Below are 20,882 nucleotides of genomic sequence, written 5' to 3' on the forward strand. Positions count from 1 at the left end.
GAACCTCAATACCAAAGGTGACTTAAACAGAGAGGGCTGGTCTCGGATGCACAGAAAAGCCGACAGCGCTGATAAATAGCCCTTAATTGTGGCAACTGCACAACCCGTCTGTGCCAAGGAAAGAGCAAATAACAATACATCAGACAAGTGAGCCTTCAAGGGATTAATTTGCTTCTCTCCACACCAACCGACAAATCTGGCCCACCTGCTTGCGTAGATCGATTTGGTGGAGTGTCACCTGGCCGATAAAATAACATCCACCACTTCCGGCAGGAGAGAAAAGGCACTCAGATTGCCTGTTCAATCTCCAGGCATGAAGGTGCAGGCTCTGGAGGTGGGGGTGTAGAATCTGACCCTGCGACTGCGAGAGGAGGTCTGCCCTGTGAGGGAGACGGAGCAGAGGGCACAGAGAGAGTTGGAGAAGGTCTGAATACCACACCCTTCTTGGCCAATCTGGGGCTATTAGGATGACTTGGGTCCGGTCTTGGTGGATCTTCCCCAGAACTCGAGGAATCAAGTGTATGGGAGGGAACGCATAAAGCAACTGACCCTTCCAGGGCATCTGAAACGCGTCCCCCAAAGCTCCTTGCACCGGATACTGGAGGCTGCAAAACAACGGGCAGTGCGTGCTCTCCTGAGTGGCAAACAGATCTATCTGCGGGTATCCCAACATCTGGAAGATGTAAAGAACCAGATCTGGATGAAGACGCCACTCGTGATCGATCGAGATGCGTCGACTGAGAACGTCCGCACGTACGTTCAGAACTCCGGCAAATGATTTGCTACCAAGCAAATCTCGTGGTCCTGAAGCCAGGACCAGAGTCGAAGAGCTTCTCTGCAGAGAAGATACGACCCCACTCCTCCCTGTTTGTTTATAAACCACATCGCAGTAGTGTTGTCCGTCAGGACCTGAACTGACTGACCGCGAAGGGAAGGGAGGAAGGCCTTGAGAGACAGACGTATTGCCCGCAATTCCAACAGATTGATGTGAAACCTCTGTTCCACTGGAGACCAAAGGCCCTTGATCTCCAGGTCCCCCAGATGAGCTCCCCACCCTAGAGTGGAAGCATCCGTCACAACAGTGGCCACTGGCGGAGGCAGCGAGAATGACAGGTTGCCGACCGCAGCTCACCATTGAAGATCCGCAGTAGTGTCTCTAGAGATCCTGATCGAATCCTCAAGATCGCCTTTGTGTTGCAACCACTGCCTGCGGACGCACCACTGAAGAGCCCTCATGTGCCATCGTGCATGAGTGACCAGCAGAATGCAAGAAGCGAACAGACCGAGCAGACGAAGTACCTTGAGGACTGGAACTACCGCTCCATTTCAAAACATTGGAATCAACGCCTGAATGTCCTGAACCCGCTGGGGCGGAGGAAAGGCCTGATTCAATGTTGTGTCCGGTACTGCCCCTATGAACAGGAGCCGTTGAGAGGGCTCCAGGTGAGATTTGGGCACACTGACTGAGAAACCCAGGTCGAACAACAACAAGCAAGAGCTCCAGAGACTTGGCTTTGATCAACCAATCATCCAGATAAGGAAATACCGCTATCCCCCTTCTTCTGAGCTCTGCTGCAACCACCGCCATCACCTTTGTGAAGACTCAAGGTGCCGAAGTAAGACCAAATGGAAGGACCGCAAACTGATAGTGCTGCGATCCCACCACAAAACGGAGATGCTTCCTGTGCGACTTGAGGATCGGAATATGGAAGTACGCATCCTGCAAATCTACAGACACCATCCAATCTCCTTCGTTCAACGCCAAAAGAACCTGTTACAGGGTCAGCATCTTGAACTTTTCCTGCTTGAGGAACCAATTCAAAATCCTCAGGTCCAAGATTGGACGTAACCGACCATCCTTTTTGGGGATCAGGAAGCACCTTGAATAGCAGCCCTGACCCCTCTCCTGCTCTGGAACAAACTCCACTGCGCCTTTCGACAAAATGGACATCACCTCCTGTTGCAATAACAGAAGATGGTCGTCCAAACAAAAGGAGGGACGGGGAGGGAAGGGAGGAGGGAATTCCCGAAAGGGAAGAGCATACCCCTTCTTCACGATGCCGATGACCCAGGAGTCTGATGTTATGGACTCCCACATGGGAAGAAAATGGGCAAGTCTCCCCCCTACCGGAGACATGTGAGCAGGGAGTGGTGAAGGACTAAGGCTGCTTTCCCTGCTGCAGCCCTACTGAGGACAGGAAGAGGCAGAGTGCTGCTGGGTGGCCCCTCTAGTTCGTACTCTACCCCTGCTCCTGAAGGATCTGTAAGGTAGGGTTCCTGCAAGTTGCTGCCCTGCCGCATGAAGCCTGCCAAGAAAGGAGGTGCCACGACCAAAACCTCTAAATCTTCTAAAAGATCTAAAAGTAGAGGAAGTGGCTGCCTGAAGTCCCAACGACCTCGCCGTGGCTCTACTCTCTTTAAAGCGTTCAAGAGCAGAATCGGCCTTTGCTCCAAAGAGTTTATCTCCGTCAAATGGCAGGTCCAGGGGAGTAGTCTGTACATCCGGGGAGAAACCTGATGAACGCATCCAAGCCTGCCGCCTCATCGCTATGGGTGTGCCCACAGCTCTAGCCACTGAATCCGAGGTGTCCAGCCCAGATTGAATCACCTGGGTCGCCGCCACCTGAACGTCCGACAATAGGTGCAATACCTCCTGTGGCAAACCAGGATGACCCTTAGCCTCCTCCATAAGGGCATGAATATAACGCCCCAAAATGCAAGTCGCATTGGTAGACTTCAAGGCCATGCTGCAAGAAGAAAAGGCCTTTTTTGCTGCCTGGTCCATTTTCTTAGACTCCCTGTCCGCAGGGGCCCCGGGGAACGAACCAGGAGCTGAATGGGAGGAGCACGACGCCTTAACAACCAAACTCTCCGGAGTTGGATGCTTGGTGAGAAAGTCCGGATCACCTGGAGCCACACGAAAGCGTCTCGCTACCGCCCTGTTGACGGCTGCCGAAGTCACTGGCTTCTTCCAGATATCTTTAATGGGGTCCAAAAGAGCCTCATTGAAAGGCAAGAGAGGCTCCACCACCGCCGACGCTGGATGCAGCACTTCGTTCAGAAGGTTTGTTTTCACCTCTGCAGCAAGAAGAGGAAGGTCTAAAAAGTCTGCAGCCTTCCTCACTACAGCATGAAATGACGCAGCCTCCTCCGTATACTCCCCTGGGGAAGCCAGATCCCATTCAGGGGAAGTGTCCAGGCCACTTGCTGTGCCTAAGCCTTGTAGGTCTCCCAAAGGCTCCATGATCTCACCTTCCTCCAAATGCTGTCTGGAATACTCCTCTTCCTCCAGGAGCCGTAAAGCCAATCTCCTGGATCGGAGTCTTGATTCTAGCCCCGACGTCGATAAGGCGTCGGCCGACGCCGAAGATCTTCGTCGGCGCCGCTCCTCGGATCCATCTGACGCCGGACCCTTCGGCGCCACAGGCAACTCACAGTAGACTGGATCCGTGGTGAATCCATCGGCGCCGGGACAGCAGACGTCGTCGGCGTCACAGGCCTTCTGGGCGACGCCAAGGGCATCGGCGCCGAATCGGCTCAAGAAGGAAGAAATGGCATAAAGGGTGTCGGCTTGTAAGGAGCCGGAGCACCCAAGTTAAAGGCCAAAGGACCTGATGGACCCGCATGCCCTCCACCAGGCGCCATGGTGGCAAAAATGTTAAACATTACATTTAAAAATGCTGCGGGATCCGTACCCGGCGCCGGGAAAGCCGGATAAGTCTGAGGAACCGGCGCCGGAGGAGAAGCCGATGATGGACCAGGCATCTCCTGTTCCGGAGAAGCCGTCTGCTCCTGATGAGGCTCGACTTGAAACACCGACAGAGAAGACGTCGGAGAAGCCAGAGTCATCGGAGGTGGAGGCGTGACAGTTGGGCTAATCTCCCACGTCGGCCGGCGCCGAGCTGACGGAGATCGGGATCGGTCCCTGCTCGATCGGTGCCGTGATTCGTGACGATGCCGAGAGTCCCCCGGACGTCGATGAGTCTTTGAAGATCGCAAAGAAGACTCTCTGTGATGACGCCTCTCCTTCCTCTTCTTTGAACGGGCTAGAAATAACTTTGCCTCTCGTTCTTTAAGGGCCTTAGGATTCATGCTTTGGCATGAGCCGCATGACTCGACATCATGGGCGGAACTAAGGCACCATAAACAATTTTCATGGGGGTCCGTGACCGACATCCGACCCCCACACTGGTTACAAGGTTTAAAACCAGATTTTCTCGACTGAGACATAGTAACACCGAAGTGAAACTGTAGCTCCCTGTTAGCCTCGAAGAAAAAACGTTACTTGAAGGCACGGAAAAAAGGGAACTGACGTCTGCACGTCGATGAGGGCTTCTTATTGCCTGGATTACGTCATACGGCGTCATGTGGAGTCGGGCAATTGTGACGTCATCGTCGACGTGCAGAGCTAGAAGAAAATTTCCGTCGAAGCTGGTGCGTGGGGGAAAATTCTTTCGGTGAGGAATCCACAGGTAGGTGTATCCATCAGAAAGTGCTCCTCTCCCACCACAAACCTCCGGTAGCTCTGATGGGCCGTCAGGACAGGAATATGAAAACAGGTGTCCTGCAGGTCCAGCACCACCATCTTTTCTCCAGCGTCAAGGGAACACTAGATCTGAGCCAGGGTGACCCTTTTGAATTTCTCCTTCCAGATAAACATGCTGAGAGGGTACAGATTTAGAAAAGGCCAAACACCTCCATCCTTCTTGGGCACCTGAAAGTAGCGGGAATAACAACTATGTCCTACTTCTTGTGCAGATACCCTCTCAATAGCCCTTTGGCCAAAAGGGCTTGCACTTCCAGGCCCAAAATGGGGAGGTGGTCCTCAGTCAGTCATGGGTGGATGGTACGGCAGGGACAAAATGAAGCATAAGGCAGAGACTTTGCAGGCACATTGTAGGACCTTCCTGTCAGATGTGATCACTTGCTAACCTGAATAGAATTGGTTGATTTTGCCTCCCATTGTGTGGCCGTGACCCTGCAAGGGTAAACTAAAGAGATTTAGCAGGTGCGGCTGAACTGAGCAGCACACTGACGTGGCCGCAAGAACGATGGACAACTTGGCCTCTACTTCGAAACTGTGGGTTCCCATTCAAGGGCGGAGTCAGCTTTGTCTCCAACCAGTCAAGTCCCATCAAAGGGCATGTCCATCAAAGAGGACTGGATGTCGCTGAAGAATACAGTCGATCATAGCCATGAATGGGAGATGAATGGCAGTGCTGGTGTCTATTGCTAAGCCTGAGTCGGTGCTGTCCCACTCACAACGAACTATGAACTTGGACATACCAAAACCACCTTGAACAGCCTGTGACAGGACAGGGTGAAGGTCTTCTGGTACACCAGGGAGGACTTGTGCCACAGTGTCCCAGAGAGTATGAGTTTAACAGCCTAACAAACAGAGGAGGCATTGATCAAATGCAGAGCTGAACTGGCTGATAAAGCAAGGGTGATTCGACATGTCTCCACTTGCTTGGATTCCCTGTCGGGGAAGTAGTAGGGAAATTGTTGTGGTTGGTCCTGCTGGTGGAGGCCTGCACCACGAGGCTATCTGGAAACGGATACTGCAACAAAAAGACCAGTCCACCTGGTGATCTGCCTATTAACTGAGGGGCCTGGGCAATGCTTAGCCAAAGCCCCTGGGAGGTATCATTCAAGGCCTCAATAAAAGGGAGGAGGGACTCAAGCAGTCTGTCCCAGTTGCTTGACTTCAGTCAATACAGTTGTTTTTACCTCTATGTTGGGGAGCTTGAGGTCAAGGATTTCAGCCGGCACAAGCATAACCGCAGCGAAGGAAGCAGATTCTACAGTGGCTGGGCCAAGCGAGGAAAGGGCTGTCTGTGGGGAGGTATCCAGCCCACTAACCTCCAGTAAGTCCTCATACCAACTGTCCTCAGTATATAACTGATAAAACTCATCACCATGATCGCAGTCGCTGTATTAGTAAGTACCAAAAAGAGAATGCAAACAATGTTGTCTGCCTTGTGGCAATGAGAGTGTGGAAATGGGTGTCTGTCGGATGTGGGGCCGACAGCAGTTGGAGTCGGACCGGCATCAGCGAGAACAACCAGGGCTACCTCTGCAGACAGTGAGGTTAGCGATGACGTACCCGGCTCGAGCAGGACTGACTGAGAGGGTCCAGTTAACACCATGGGTGAGCCTGCCAATAGTAGTCCAGCTCTGTGGGGTCCAATGGCATTCAGAGGAAGTCGGCATAGATGGAATAGTTTCTTACCTGTAACTCCAGTTCTCTTGTAGGGGTATTTCCATGATAGTCATAAGCGCTGAATAGTTCCGCCTGCCTGCGGGAACCCCGAAGCACTGTTCTGAAAATGTTTTCCTAAGTGTTGATGTTCACCTTTTTTCAGGAATGCCTGCAAAGTCACTTAAGAATGCCAATATGCAGCCTAAAGGGGAGACTACAAAGGTCAAAATTATTCATCCTACTTGGTTGAAAAAAGAAAAGTGCTGTGAGGTAGATATGCATTCAAATGCATGAATATTTTAAAGATTTTGCAGAAAAAAATCTTTCACACATCTTTTTGCAATGTTATATAAGGATGAAGGAATGCAGGACAGTGTAGCCTATAGGCTGCCATTATACAGAATCAAAACAAAGGTGTGCCTTTAAGAGCATATGGTCCTCCCATATCCCATCATGCTTAGCAAGAGGCAGTTACCTCAGTTCTTTTGTAGGTTTACTAGCCGAGATGAAGGAGTCTATGAATTATCATTACTATTAATATTATTTTGTCTATTCCACCGGGGAGGAGGGAGGGAGGGTCGCTTATGACTATCATGGAAATACCCCTACGGGAGAACTATAGTTACAGGGAAGAAACTATTCCTTCTCTCGTAGGGGATTTCCATGTATAGTCAGAAGTGCTGAATAGATTAGCAAGCCCATCCACCTGAGAGCGGTTGAGTAGACAGAACCATAGATTGATATTTATTCATGCAAGAGATTTCTAAGAGAAGTCTGTCCTACTTGAGCATCTGTCCTAGCATCAGACTCAAGACGGTAGTGCTTAGTAAAGGTAAGGACAGACCTCCATGTAGCGGCTTTGCAAATATCTGCTAAAGGAATGTTTCTCATTAATGCAGGCGTGGCTGCCTTGCCCCTAGTGGAATGAGCTTTAGGTCTGCCATCAAGGGACTTATTGGCTAGCTGGTAACAGAGCAAAATGTATGAAACAATACACCTAGACAGCGATCGCTTGGAGGTGGCCAGGCCTGTTCGAACTGAGCCATAGTTAATGAACAGCTGTTGTGACTTGCTAAAGGATTTAGTTTTGTCTAGATACAATTTTAAAACCCTCTTCACATCTAGAGTGTGAATTGTTCTCTCTGCAGGAGATGGGTTTTGAAAGAAAGTTGGCAAAGAGATAGTCTGGTTTACATAAAGATCAGAAATAACTTTGGGTAGTCATTTTGGACGTTTTCTCATTACAACCCTGGAGGAATGGAAAACTGTGTATGGTTCCTGAGCGCAAAGCCTGCGAGCTTAAGTAATTGCTACAAGGAAGGTAGTTTTCCAAGTGAGATGTTGGAGAGATGCCTTGTGTATGGGCTCAAAAGGATGCTGCATTAGACGTGAAAGAACTAAATTAAGCTCCCATGGAGGAGAAGGACTCCTAGTAGGAGGAAAAATCTTCTTTAACCCCTCTAGGACGTCGTTAATGACTGGAATTTTAAAGAAAGTGGTTTGTGAAGATCTTTTCCTGCAGGCAGTAAGAGCTGCCAGGTGTACTTAGATGGATGAGAATTGCAAGCCAGATTTTGCTAGCTGCAATAGATATGGAAGAATAACATCTCCTCCGCATGTTGTTGGATCTATGCTCTTGTCCAGACACCACATGCAGAACCTTTTCCATTTTAAGGCATATAATGATCTGGTAGAAGGTTGCTTTGCCTCTCTTAGAACGTCCATGCAGTTTTGAAAAAAGTTAAGGTGACCATACTGCACTAGCTCGGGAGCCATGCTGCAAAATTCAACGACGAGAAGTTGGGATCTCTCATCTGACCTCCGAATTTCGTGAAAAGGCCTGGCCTACATGGCAGTCTGAGATGTGGTTGGAGTGACTGATGAAGGTCCGAAAACCACCAGCTGCCGTGGCCATTCCGAAGTGATGAGTATCATCCTGGTTTTGGAGTGGGACAGTTTGATCAGGACTGCCGGGATCAGGGGAAGTGGTGGAAAAGCGTAAAGAAATTTTCCTGACCAGTCTATCCACAGGGCATTCCCCAAAGTCCCTGGATTGTAATACCTGGAGGCAAAGTCTAGGCATTTTCTGTTTTCTGCTGTTGCGAATAGCTCTATAGAAGGTGTGCCCCACATGGAAAAGATGTAGTGTACGATGTTGTCATGTAGAACCCATTCATGTTTTTTGCCTATCGCTCTGCTGAAAGCGTCTGCTTGAACATTCTCTATGTCAGGGAGGTGAGCCAGTTCCAGATTGTTTGTGCCTCCAGAGATAGAGTCCTGGTTCTGGTGCCCCCCCCGCTTGTTCAAGTAGTACATGGTGGCTGTATTGTCTGTTTGAAGGAGAGTATTTGTGGTGAATGCTGGAAAGAAGGCTTTGAGTGCGAGATGGACTGCACGTCCTCTCCATCCAGCTCTAGAAGATTGATGTGATATGATCTCTCCTTCTGAGACCATGAGCCTTGAATCTGTAGATGATCCATATGGGCATCCCATCCGAGTAACGATGTGTCCGTGACTATTGTAGCAGCGCCCCTTACAGTTCCCTGCCAGACGACCACCTCACCGGACAAGGTAAGTCAGGTGTCCAACAGGGGAGGGGGTGTGGGAGTTGGGTCTATTGTATGCCTGTGTGTTTGAATGTGTGGTATGGATGAGTGTTAGGGAATGCTTGCATGGAAGTGGTAGTGCATGGGTGTATGCGTGGTGTGTGTCCATGATTGCGGGCAAGGGGTGAGGAGGTGGGGGCATTGTGATTCTAGGGGGGTGGGGAATTGGGGGCACTGTAATTCTAGTGGGGTGGGGAATTGGGGGATGCTGCGATTCTAAGGGGGTGGGGAGTTGGGGGGGCACTGTGATTCTAGGGGGGTGGGGAGGTTTAGGTGATTGCTGGGGGAGCCTTCTACTAGTGACAGGGAAGGAATTCCCTGTCACCGGTAGACCTACCGACATGGTTTTCGTGGTGGTGGTACTGTTGTGGAAAGCATGGCAGTAGGCCGGCTTATAATACCGCTGGGGGTCATGTGTGGACCGCCGGATCGGAGATGCACATCTCCGGCCCGGCGATTCATGGCGGTATGAGTGGAGATGTGGCAGGTTGGCTGTGCCCACCCCGCCACATTCATAATGTGGCGGTACACACTGCCAGCCTGTTGACTGTAATACCGCCACATTAACCATTGCAGTCAAAAGACCGCCAGGGTCAAAATGAGAGCCTATGTCTTTTTGTATTTGGCGACAAAGTTTTGCCTTGCGTTCACTGATGGTCATCAACATGCAATCGCTGCAGGGCTTGGAGCCTTGGCCGGAGTAATGACAACTGCCCTGGTAAACCTGGTGGGGGTCTGTTACAGACATCTGTCTACGACAGTCCTTACTGAGTTTAAAATCTGTCATCTTAGGAAGTGACATCCTTTGCACACTGGACAAGTTTGAGAAGAAAGTGTCTCTAAGAGACAAGAGAAGCTCAGGATCAGAGTCTGGGGGCACAAAAGAAAGGAATGGACGTCGGCACGCAATCCTGGAGCCTATATAGGTTCCTCATGTCCCTTACAGGTCGGAACAGCATCAGTACAGAGTCACACTGCACCACAAACAGGTTATGATTTCCGATTGTAAGTACAAAAAGACAGTTTTAAAAAAATTATTTTTTCCTTCTCTGAATTGATTTCATCTAAGCTGACAAAAACATCTTGGATTCAAAAGAACTAGGTTTACGTAGAGTGGTAGCCGGACTGACTATGTAATTTCATTTATATGGCTAACTTTTCCGTCTGGATTCTCCTAAGGCACTGATTCCATCTGCATTATGTTTGACCTTCACTACATGCTTCCGTAGCACAGATAATTACAATTTTTCCTATACAGCACAAATGCATGTGTAATGCATGGGATGAGTCAACTGGTGACCATAACAATTAATGTGAAAATGAAATAATCGACCTTACAGCCACTTTCACACTGTGAGTGGGTCTTGTAATGTCTGTAATTAAGATGGATTGAGCTTTATGTCGTACAGTTTGCATGCACCTACATATGTAGGTTTCTCTGACTTTCTTGACTGGCAAAGACTTGATAAGACCCTTATATTCGCTCAGCTGCAATTCTATCAATATATGTTGGAAGTTTATATCCCATGGTGCATCAACTATATCACATATATCTTAAGTATTCGGATGTGCAGAGTATACTATGCAAGTTATTCCCATCGTTGACTGTGGGAAGGGGCCATGACTCACAAGTGGTGAAGCCTCAAGTGGCTTCCCCTCCCTCAATCATTGTAATAAATAGCACAGTACACTCAGCGTATCTGCACGCAGTTTATGCCATGACATTTTTTCATATGTATTTGCTTTTTAAAAACGGTATTTAACCAAAGCCTAGATGCAAGGGGTTAAATTTGTGTAGCATGGTAAAAATCACACTGATAAAGCCTTTGATTAAAAGGAGAGTTGTATCATGTATTAAATAACTGTACATGCAATCTAGGTCAACAGTGTGTTCCTCGTGTCAATATGTCTAAGCTGGAAACAAACAACACACTATAGTAACAAAATGTGATAATGTGTATTTATTAGTACTATAAATTGTTAACATTCAAGTGAATTTTAGTCCATTTCCTCTTTACCTGTCCAGCGGTTAGTTAATGAGGTTTCCTGACCACATTTTCTTTCTGACATAAGGATAAAGAGAAAAGTCAAGAGTCGCTTTTCCTTTACTGTGTGGAGAGGATGTGTGGGGGGGATTAGGGTGTGAAGAACTTTTTTAAGTCATTATGTTTTTGTTTACAGTAAAATGAAGATAGAATACCTCAGAGTTAGGTTAGCATTTAGCTCACACTGTTGGCAGTTAATACTTCGATGTACAAATGACGTATTTTTGGAAAAGAATGGTCATGTTACTACATGTGAATTGAAATGACAAAGCAGGGATGGGGTGGTGCATGGCCTGTCTGTGGTCGTATTATATGTAATGTAATGTAAATTCATACTTGTAAAGCGCACTCCGACCCCAAGGTATTGAGGCGCTGAACGCATACCGCTGTGGAACCCCTCCTGGCTTTTCCCTGTGAGGTGCCCACTCCTGGGCTACCCCCAAGGAGAAGCCAGCTATTGCCCAGAGTTGCAGAGTGAGACCCATGAATTAAATTAGGCACAGAGGCGAGAAATATCCTGTCCAGTGAAATTGAGCCCAAGAACCGCAGAGGTGGGAATTGAACCCTGGTCCCGGGCTAGATCTCTGCATCAGGGTCTGCCTCTCTAACCATTGTGCCACACTTCTCAATATTCATTCTCGATGGTTGACCAATACCACATGCCCTTTTATTTCATTAAAAAAAACTGTCATTGACAGCAATCTGCAAGCACTTACATACCTGACCACTGCCTGATTGACAATACATTTGTTTAAAAAAAAAAGGCATAGCACATTGTTGATATTTGTATTCAGTTTTAAGGTAATGTTTTATTTTCTTTGGTGTTAACAGTATTCATGTATAATATGGACTGTGAAAATAGATAGTTGATGAAGCTGTTTACTGTATATGGTTTACTTAAACTGCAGAATCAGTTTGCATTAAATGACTGACCTTGTTAGAGGGTAGGTAATATGTTTTCAGATTTGTTTCAAACATATAAAACAGTCAAAAGCAAACAAGGCCGGTTCTAATGATATTTCACCAGAACTGCGTATTGTTCAGTTCTTTGGGGTACATTTTTTACTCGAAATGAACAGGGGCTATGCGATATAACAGACCTTTAACTTTGTTTTGTCGAACTCCGGCTTCTCTGTAATTACTATTATTTGCTATTAGTGAGAGTGCAACAAGTTTCTTGCAGTAGCTTCTATGAACTAGTTTCTGGTTCAATAAATATAATTGCTTTTTATGGTCATAGAGTGACGAACAATTCCTTTATACCGCTAAAACTGGATCAAACACCATGTTGTCCCTCACTGCTTTCAGATATTAACTACGGAATATACATTAGTGCTCCTAGCTAATCGAAATACATAAACTCGATATGAATTTAAAAAAATGTATCAGTCTTTATCAGGTATTTAAAAAAAAGAATACTATGAATGGTACCGATCAGAACTTTATTTGTACAAGGTTGCTGTGGTGTTGACAATGTTCTGGGTCAGTTTATCCTTGGCTTCTCTCTTGGCATCGATGGGACTCTCCACCAAATACGACATGCAGTACTGATAGTTCGTTTTAGGCATATGCCTTGCACACCTACCGCCATGAAAGGCTTGTGCTCATTCTCCAGGAATAAAAATGGTTTAAAAAGTCAAAACCTATTTAAGGACAACTGTAGCTATTGGGTATGGCTCCAGAAGCATTCAGGACTCAACACCAGTGGAGCAGGTGCAAGGGGTGGGGCGTTAAGCATACCAAAGAGCGTAGTAAAGCACTAGTGTGAAACCCTTGAAAGTAAGTGATCTACCCAAGCTCTGCAATGTCCAAACCAAGCCATCAGTTTATTATAAAAAATAAGCTCCGAAAAGGAAATAAAACATAAAAACAACCATGGGTTTCATAAAAATATTTCATTATGATCCACCTTAACAGTGGATGAATCAACACAATGGCTTCTTTCCACTGACTGATTTTTTTCTTGATATAAGGGTACAACCAAACTACATGGACAATTCTTACAAACGAGGAATTAAATCTCATTCCTTTTTAAAAGTTTGCAAAACGTGTAACAAGGACTGCGGTTTCTAATTCGGGGCATACACTTCTCTCAAAGATCACGAAAGACCTTGTCTTTTTCTTGATACCGTAGAGCCACAAGTGGTTTGTTGAAAGGTAGTGATGTTATTTACGTACAAATTGAATACATAGAGAGCCAGGATGCAGACTTGTTGCACAACGTTTTATTCTAAGAAAAATGCATAGTTAAAATTCGTCTTGTGTTACTCCTTCACAGACCAACTGAACTGCTCCCAGGGCAAGCAGCTTTAACTCTACATGAGCAGGACTGAGGGCGATATTTCGAAATAATGGCATTGAAGCTGGGACCCTAGACACTTCCAGTAAATAATCTGTGTGTAATTATTTAAATCAAGGAGCCTTGTTTTCAATTTGTCTATTCGGGTAAACTTTAAGAAACCCTTCTGTTCAGATATTGAATTTTCCTTTGTGGACAGTGAGGAAGGAACTCTTTGCTGTAGTACAGCAAAAATGTTTGGATCAGGAACAAGTCAGCAGACGTCTTCGGTTCTAAAATCTACACTTTTGGAAAATCTGTGAGCTACAGCACTATAATAAATCAAAAACTGACGACGTGCGGGTATGTCTACTCTTGTAAAGTTGTGCATGTATCAATGTTCTTTTGTAGTGTTACCCCTGGGAACAAATAAGGCCATATGGATTAAGTGCAGCTGTTTTTAAACATCGGCGTTCAGGTCTTATTTTTTAACTCCTCTACTTCTTGTCAACATGCCTGCATGTGAAAGGATGTGTGCAAATGTTGAGCATTAATTTGCTACACCCCTACAACATAGAACCAAAATTGAAGTTCAAGTGCTGCGTAAAACAGCAAATACTTACAAAGATTCTGACCAGTCTTCTGATCAAGCACTTTAAGCTCTTTGGCCTTTTTCTTCTGGGCAGGCTTCTTTTCATCACCTCCATCTTGATCTTTCTTTGCTGCAGATTAAATGGTGCAAACAATCAAAATCAACACACGGTCCTTGTTTTCTGAAAACTTGACATAATGCAAGCTCAATCTGAAATTCATCTCAGGCAATCACTAAGATTCATCTTCCTGTAAACTGCTTACAATAAAGCATAGCCAGACTAACTCTGTCACACTGGGGTGATATGTTTGTAGCCCTCCTTTCTAAAGGAAGTGCTAGTTTCCGCATCTTGTGTTAACCACTGCATGCATCACCCTCTTTTTAAGTCTTGTGTTAGCAAAGACCTTTTTGATTTTAAAACCCTGAGAATCTAAATTGGAACAGTTTTAATTCCCAATCATCCACTAGACAGAAAGGGAGGCAGATGGTGTGGAATTTACAGGTAAAGATGTGTACCCTCTAGGAAGGGTTACTTATGGTAAGCACTGTTTGTTTCTGATGGATATTTCTGCCAGAAGCTTCCTCATCTTTTGAGTCACTACAAAAGCAATGGTTCCTCAACGTGGTGGGTTTGAGTAATTGCTCACACAGAAGTCCTGCAGAATAAAACAGGGAAAAAGGCCAACCCTATGGACCGGATAATCGATACAGTGGTGTTTGATCAATATATGGATGGAAGCACACATTGGGGTTCTCCATATGTCCAAAAAGGGAACACTCTGAGCTAGAGCTAAAGGTCAGTCTTCAATCTAGTGGAATGGCCCGCTAAGAATCTTAGGAGCCCCTTTTTGGCCAAGGAATAATGCATTCTGATGTAGAAAACAATCCAAAATGATAAAGTGCTCTGTGGACCACTCTTCCCTTCTTCTCAGAAGTAAAACCAACAAACAGTAGATTACACCTTAGTCCCATAAATCCTGAAATTAACTGTATGCCATGGGTTTAACTGGGTAAACATTCCTACTCCTTAGATAGCATAACTTTAGCAAAGCCTTACTAGGCCACAGATAAAACAAAATTGGAAAAATCCAAATAAACTTCAATGCTTCTCTCCTCACACCAATTGGCAAATCAAGTTCAAGGGCTTTAGAATATATGGACTTGTTGCTAAGGTGCGAGCAGCCACTATGACATGTCACTTTTAACAAAAAGTCAAACCCCTCTACTGATGCATCTCTCTCCACATGTGTGAAAGCATAGATTGTTGAGATTCATATGGACTACACTGCATGGGTGCTGGGACAGTAGGCCTTACTAAAAGGAAAGCCAAAGTGAAGGGCAAATGGACCTGATTAAACTACAAGACCCTCTGAGGCTACCAGAATTACGTGTGCTTGGTACCATCCAACTTTTTACAGAATACACAGAATCAGAGGCAAGAATATGTACAGTTCGCTCAGATACCCACGAGCTGGAAACCTTAGAGTGCAAAAGATCAGACACTGAATGTTTTTGAAGAATGAGTAAAGGTCTTGAGGTGCACACAACCGGATGAACATTTCTTGAGCCACATTCATGTTAGGTGCCTCTCGCCATTGGCTGGGATCCAGCCAACACCACAGTCTCAATACCTCTGGACAAAAAGAGCATGGTCCCAAACCTCCCTGCTTGTTTCAGTACAATATGACAGTCGTGGTCCCATAAGTATCTAGATTAACCAGCATCTCTTTATTACCCAAATGGCTATGGGATGATGCATCCGTCACCACTGTGGCTTCCAGAGAAGTAAATCTGAAGAGCATGCTGCATGTCACCACTGCAAGTTCTAAGAAGCCTCCAGACAATTGGAATGCTAAGTCCATTGCAGGCGTAAGTTCCAATGAAGGGCCTTAATGTACCACCAGGCATGGGCCCCCAACAGAAAGCAAGAGGCTAACAGGCCTTGTAACCTCATAACTGACAAGGGTGGAACAGCATCTGAAACATCAGTATTAACTCCTGAATATCCTGGAGTGCTGCAGGGAAAGAAAGGGGCAGTCAGGGGCAACTCGGTTTAACACAGCTCCAACGAAGGGTGGTCTCTAGGTTAGATTTGGGCTCTTTGATAGAGAACCCAGGGTAGTCCAATCATGACTTTGTGTTCTGCAGTTGGTCCAAAACCCGATGGCTGAGGAACTCTGAGCACATCAGCTCCAGCTTTGGCACTGGTTCCAAAGAAGATGAACAAGCCAGGGTCATGTTTCATGAATGCCAACTATGTGACTTCCTCAAGAACAGAAGCACATGGATAAGGGAAAACATCATTTATGCTTCTCAGACTTATACTCTGATTTACCTGACAAGGACGACCTGTAATTAGTTTGGCTCCGTTTTTTGTGCTCTGCCATTTAAAATGTGGTGTCATGGTCCCAAGGTGCCTTGGGGGTACATCAGAGAGCACTTATAACAGGATTTGGTATTGTGTTTGATCCCGAGATGCCATGAACATACAACATGTGGGTCCGTAAAAGAAAATGCAAAAAATATTGAAACTGTGAAATTGAAAGAATTCAGTATGTATCAAAATCTAAAGTCCAGCTCCAGGTCCACATCAAACGGAACAGAAAAAAGAGAACGTACATTAATGCCTTCGGTTGCACCTAAATATGTATGCCTGGTATCATCAAAACCAGGGGCAGGAGCTATTGCCAGGGATTTTTTCAAATCCAGGCTGGCACCTGGGAGATTGAAATGTGGATGAATCTGCAGGTAGAATTAACCATCAGAAAATGAGCCTGTTCCAAATTGCTGTAAACCTACACAGGTTAAAGACTCCTCTCTTGACACAGAAGCTCCAGCAAAACTGTTCTTCCTACTGAACCTAAACCCTGTTAATTGGCCCAATCATTAACTGTTACCTCTCTCCATGGTTTTTGAGCACAGCACACCTTTTGGTCAACCTAAAAAAGCAGATAACCTGCTAGTGTGACGTTTTGAAATTCTTGAATAAATTCTCCCAACTTATCCACTGATGTCAATGCCACAACTGCTCAGTTTAATGAATGACAATGAATTTTCTGAAAACTTAGCACCTCAAAAAACAAAACAAAAAACAATATTAAAAGCCTTGGCTCCATGGTTCTCTGGAGAGCTGCACAATGAAAGAATATCAGAGTGGTGGAGAAAACGTGCAGCCATTCGTTGACCCCAATAATTTTAGGGCAACTAGAAGACTTTTAAAGAGAATTTTATTGCAAAGGTGTTGTAGGAAGTTGGCTCTGTATGTACTATTTCAAAGTAAGAAATAGCATGCACAGAGTCCAAGGGTTCCCCTTAGAGGTAAGATAGTGGCAAAAAGAGATAATTCTAATGCTCTATTTTGTGGTAGTGTGGTCAAGCAGTAGGCTTATCAGAGGGTAGTGTTAAGCATTTGTTGTACACACACAGGCAATAAATGAGGAACACACACTCAAAAACAATTCCAGGCCAATTGGTTTTTATATAGAAAAATATATTTTCTTAGTTTATTTTAAGAACCACAGGTTCAACATTTACAATCAATACTTTAAATTAAAGGTATTTCACACAGGTATCATAGGAACTTTGAATCAGCAAAATAGCATGTACAGTTTTGGCAAAAATGGCAATAAGCTATTTTAAAACTAGACACTGCAAATTTCAACAGTTCCTGGGGGAGGTAAGTATTTGTTAGTTTTGCAGGTAAGTAAACCACCTACAGAGTTCAAAGTTGGGTCCAAGGTAGCCCACCGTTGGGGGTTCAGAGCAACCCCAAAGTTACCACACCAGCAGCTCAGGTCCGGTCAGGTGCAGAGGTCAAAGTGGTGCCCAAAACACATAGGCTTCAAAGGAGAAGGGGGTGCCCCGGTTCCAGTCTGCCAGCAGGTCAGTACCCGCGACTTCGGAGGGCAGACCAGGGGGGTTTTGTAGGGCACCGAGGGGGACACAAGTCAGCACAGAAAGTACACCCTCAGCGGCACGGGGGCGGTCGGGTGCAGTGTGCAAACAGACGTCGGGTTCGCAATAGGTTTCAATGGGAGACCCAAGGGTCTCTTCAGCAAAGCAGGCTAGGCAAGGGAGAGGGCCACCTGGGGGTCGGATCCTTCAGGTACTGGGGGCTGCGGGTGCAGTGTCTTTACCAGTCATCGGGTTCTTTGAAGCAGGCAGTCGCGGTCAGGGGGAGCCTCTGGATTCCCTCTGCAGGCGTCGCTGGGGGGCTCAGGGGGGTCAACTCTGGCTACTCACAGGGTCGCAGTCGCCGGGGAGTCCTCCCTGTAGTGTTAGTTCTCCGCAGGTCGAGCCGGGGGCGTCGGGTGCAGAGTGGAAAGTCTCACGCTTCCAGCGGGAAACGTGTGGTCTTTAAAAGTTGTTTCTTTGTTGCAAAGTTGCAGTTTCTTTGGAACAGGGCCGCTGTCCTCGGGAGTTCTTGGTCCTTTTAGATGCAGGGTAGTCCTCTGAGGCTTCAGAGGTCGCTGGACCCTGGGGAGCGCGTCGCTGTTGCAGTTTCTCTTGAAGTGGGGAGACAGGCCGGTAGGGCTGGGGCCAAAGCAGTTGGTGTCTCCGTCTTCTCTGCAGGGCTTCAGGTCAGCAGTACTTCTTCGTCTTCAGGTTGCAGGAATCTATCTTCCTCGGTTCTGGGGCTCCTAAATACTCAATTTAGGGGGGTGTTTAGGTCTGGGGGGTTAGTAGCCAATGGCTACTAACCCTGAGGGTGGCTATACCCTCTTTGTGCCTCCTCCCTGAGGGGAGGGGGGCACATCCCTAATCCTATTAGGGGAATCCTCAATCTGCAAGATGGAGGATTTCTAAAAGTCAGAGTCACCTCAGCTCAGGGCACCTTAGGGGTTGTCTTGACTGGCCAGAGAAGCACCTCCACCCAGTACAGGCTTTGTTACTAGCCACAGAGTGACAAAGGCACTCTCCCCATGTGGCCAGCAACATGTCTGGTGTGTGGCAGGCTGGCAAAACTAGTCAGCCCACACTGGAAGTCGGGTATGTTTTCAGGGGGCATCTCTAAGATGCCCTCTGGGGTTTATTTCACAATAAAATGTACACTGGCATCCGTGTGCATTTATTGTGCTGAGAAGTTTGATACCACATTTCCCAGTTTTCAGTGTAGCCATTATGGTGCTGTGGAGTTCGTGTATGACAAACTCACAGACCATATACTCTTATGGCTACCCTGCACTTACAATGTCTAAGGTTTTGCTTAGACACTGTAGGGGCATAGTGCTCATGCACTTATGCCCTCACCTATGGTATGGTGCACCCTTCCTTAGGGCTGTAAGGCTTGCTAGAGGGGTGACTTATCTATGCCATAGGCAGTGTGAGGTTGGCATGGCACCCTGAGGGGAGTGCCATGTCGACTTAGTCATTTTCTCCCCACCAGCACACACAAGCTGGCAAGCAGTGTGTCTGTGCTGAGTGAGGGGTCCCCAGGGTGGCATAAGACATGCTGCAGCCCTTAGAGACCTTCCCTGGCATCAGGGCCCTTGGTACCAGGGGTACCAGTTACAAGGGACTTACCTGGATGCCAGGGTGTGCCAATTGTGGAGACAAAGGTACAGGTTAGGGAAAGAACACTGGTGCTGGGGCCTGGTTAGCAGGCCTCAGCACACTTTCAAATCATAAATTGGCATCAGCAAAGGCAAAAAGTCAGGGGGTAACCATGCCAAGGAGGCATTTCCTTACAGGTGTCACACATCAAATCTGCACACTAATAAATTACCCAGGAAACTTTACAAAGTCGTATAATTGCCCAATAACACTCCACTATTTTTTAACTAGAACGTTAAATCTATTGAACTCCTTGGCTCGCCTTCCTAATCCTCTGAAAATCCCACTACCATCAACAGACACAGGTACACTACTGAGCAATGTGAAGGCCTTTAGTCAAATGAGTTGATGAAAATCAGGGCTAAGGGGAAGCTTTCAAACTATCTCAGATGGGATTCCTACAGACATTGCTTAAGGCCTTAGCTGCTTGATTTAGTAACTATCTCGTTCCTTTAAAAACAAAGCTTCATCTAATTTCCAAATAATTTCTCAAACACACGTGAAAACCTCAGTACAATCTTGAGATGAATCCTTCGATGAGCGTGATTGTAATCTAGAGACTGATAGGCCAAAATCCTCAGGCATCACTCTAGATAAAATGTTTAAGCTCCAAACACACAACACTATGAATGAGAAAATGCTTCCAAATGAGGACTGTTGGCGTGAATCTAGGAGTTTATCCCGCAGGAGGACCTCAACACGATACTACAATCACTTGCCCTCTGAAGACCAGATGATGGCAACTCATTCTCAACTGAACTACATAAAGTTCATCTTGCACTCTTAACTGTTTTACTGTATATTTAGGAAAACGGTTTGCATATGCAATGTTCCCTATGTGCCACTGTCTTTTACTGTTGATTTTCAGCTTCTTTTCTTTATTGCAAAGCGTGCTAAGGTTTTATGTTCTAGAAAACAGCAAAACATGTTAAAAAACATAAAACAGTATAGTCCGCCCAGGCTCATCATTGGGAACAGCAAAAGGGTGCTGATTGAATCATGGGTGTAGTTTGGTCAGTAAGACTGGGGAGTGGGAGCTTCAAATTTCCCAACAATCACGTTGGCATATAATGTTAAAATACATTATACGACAAACAGGGCGCATGAGAGGGGCCTAAAGGGCAGTGGGAAGGGAGAGGAATGTGGATTAGTAGGACTACTAAGTGAGAGAAACACAATATCTTGTAAAATAACCAACATTTTTGAGGACTTTCAAAACTGAGATGGAAGTGTGTGTGTTTTGTCAGTATGTGCATGCAAAGATCCAAGGTGAAATCGACAGAAACTTCACCATACCCAACTGAAAGCACCTGCACCCAACTATTCATCAGAAAAAAAATATTAGGGGGGTGTAATACCACAAACACCCATCCTGAAGCTTTGCCCCTGGACTGAATGATGTGAAAACAAAAATCCTGCACAGTGGCCCAATCGACCCTGCCTAATGCTCCCATTATCTTGATCCAAGTCACTAGGGTCAATCCCCGTCACCTCCTTTTCCAAAAAAAGAAAATGTCTGTAACATGGGCCTCTGCTGCTACTTTACAGTGAGCTCTACTGTAATCCACAAATAAATGTGTCCAAGTCAGTTATTCACCACTGTAAC

The 20,882-nt window shown here is 46.2% G+C and overlaps 1 protein-coding gene across 1 annotated transcript in view; it reads right to left on the reverse strand.

The window, feature by feature from the left end:
* Nucleotides 1-20,882, reverse strand: part of DIAPH1 (diaphanous related formin 1) — a 978,623-nt gene that overhangs the window by 246,942 nt on the left and 710,799 nt on the right. Inside the window, exon 18 of the mRNA XM_069199475.1 lies at nt 13,755-13,853. Coding sequence (XP_069055576.1) covers nt 13,755-13,853 — 99 coding nt within the window. The remainder of the gene's footprint in view (nt 1-13,754; nt 13,854-20,882) is intronic.

The sequence above is a fragment of the Pleurodeles waltl genome, chromosome 7 (assembly GCF_031143425.1).
Source record: "Pleurodeles waltl isolate 20211129_DDA chromosome 7, aPleWal1.hap1.20221129, whole genome shotgun sequence".
Classification (NCBI taxonomy): domain Eukaryota; kingdom Metazoa; phylum Chordata; class Amphibia; order Caudata; family Salamandridae; genus Pleurodeles; species Pleurodeles waltl.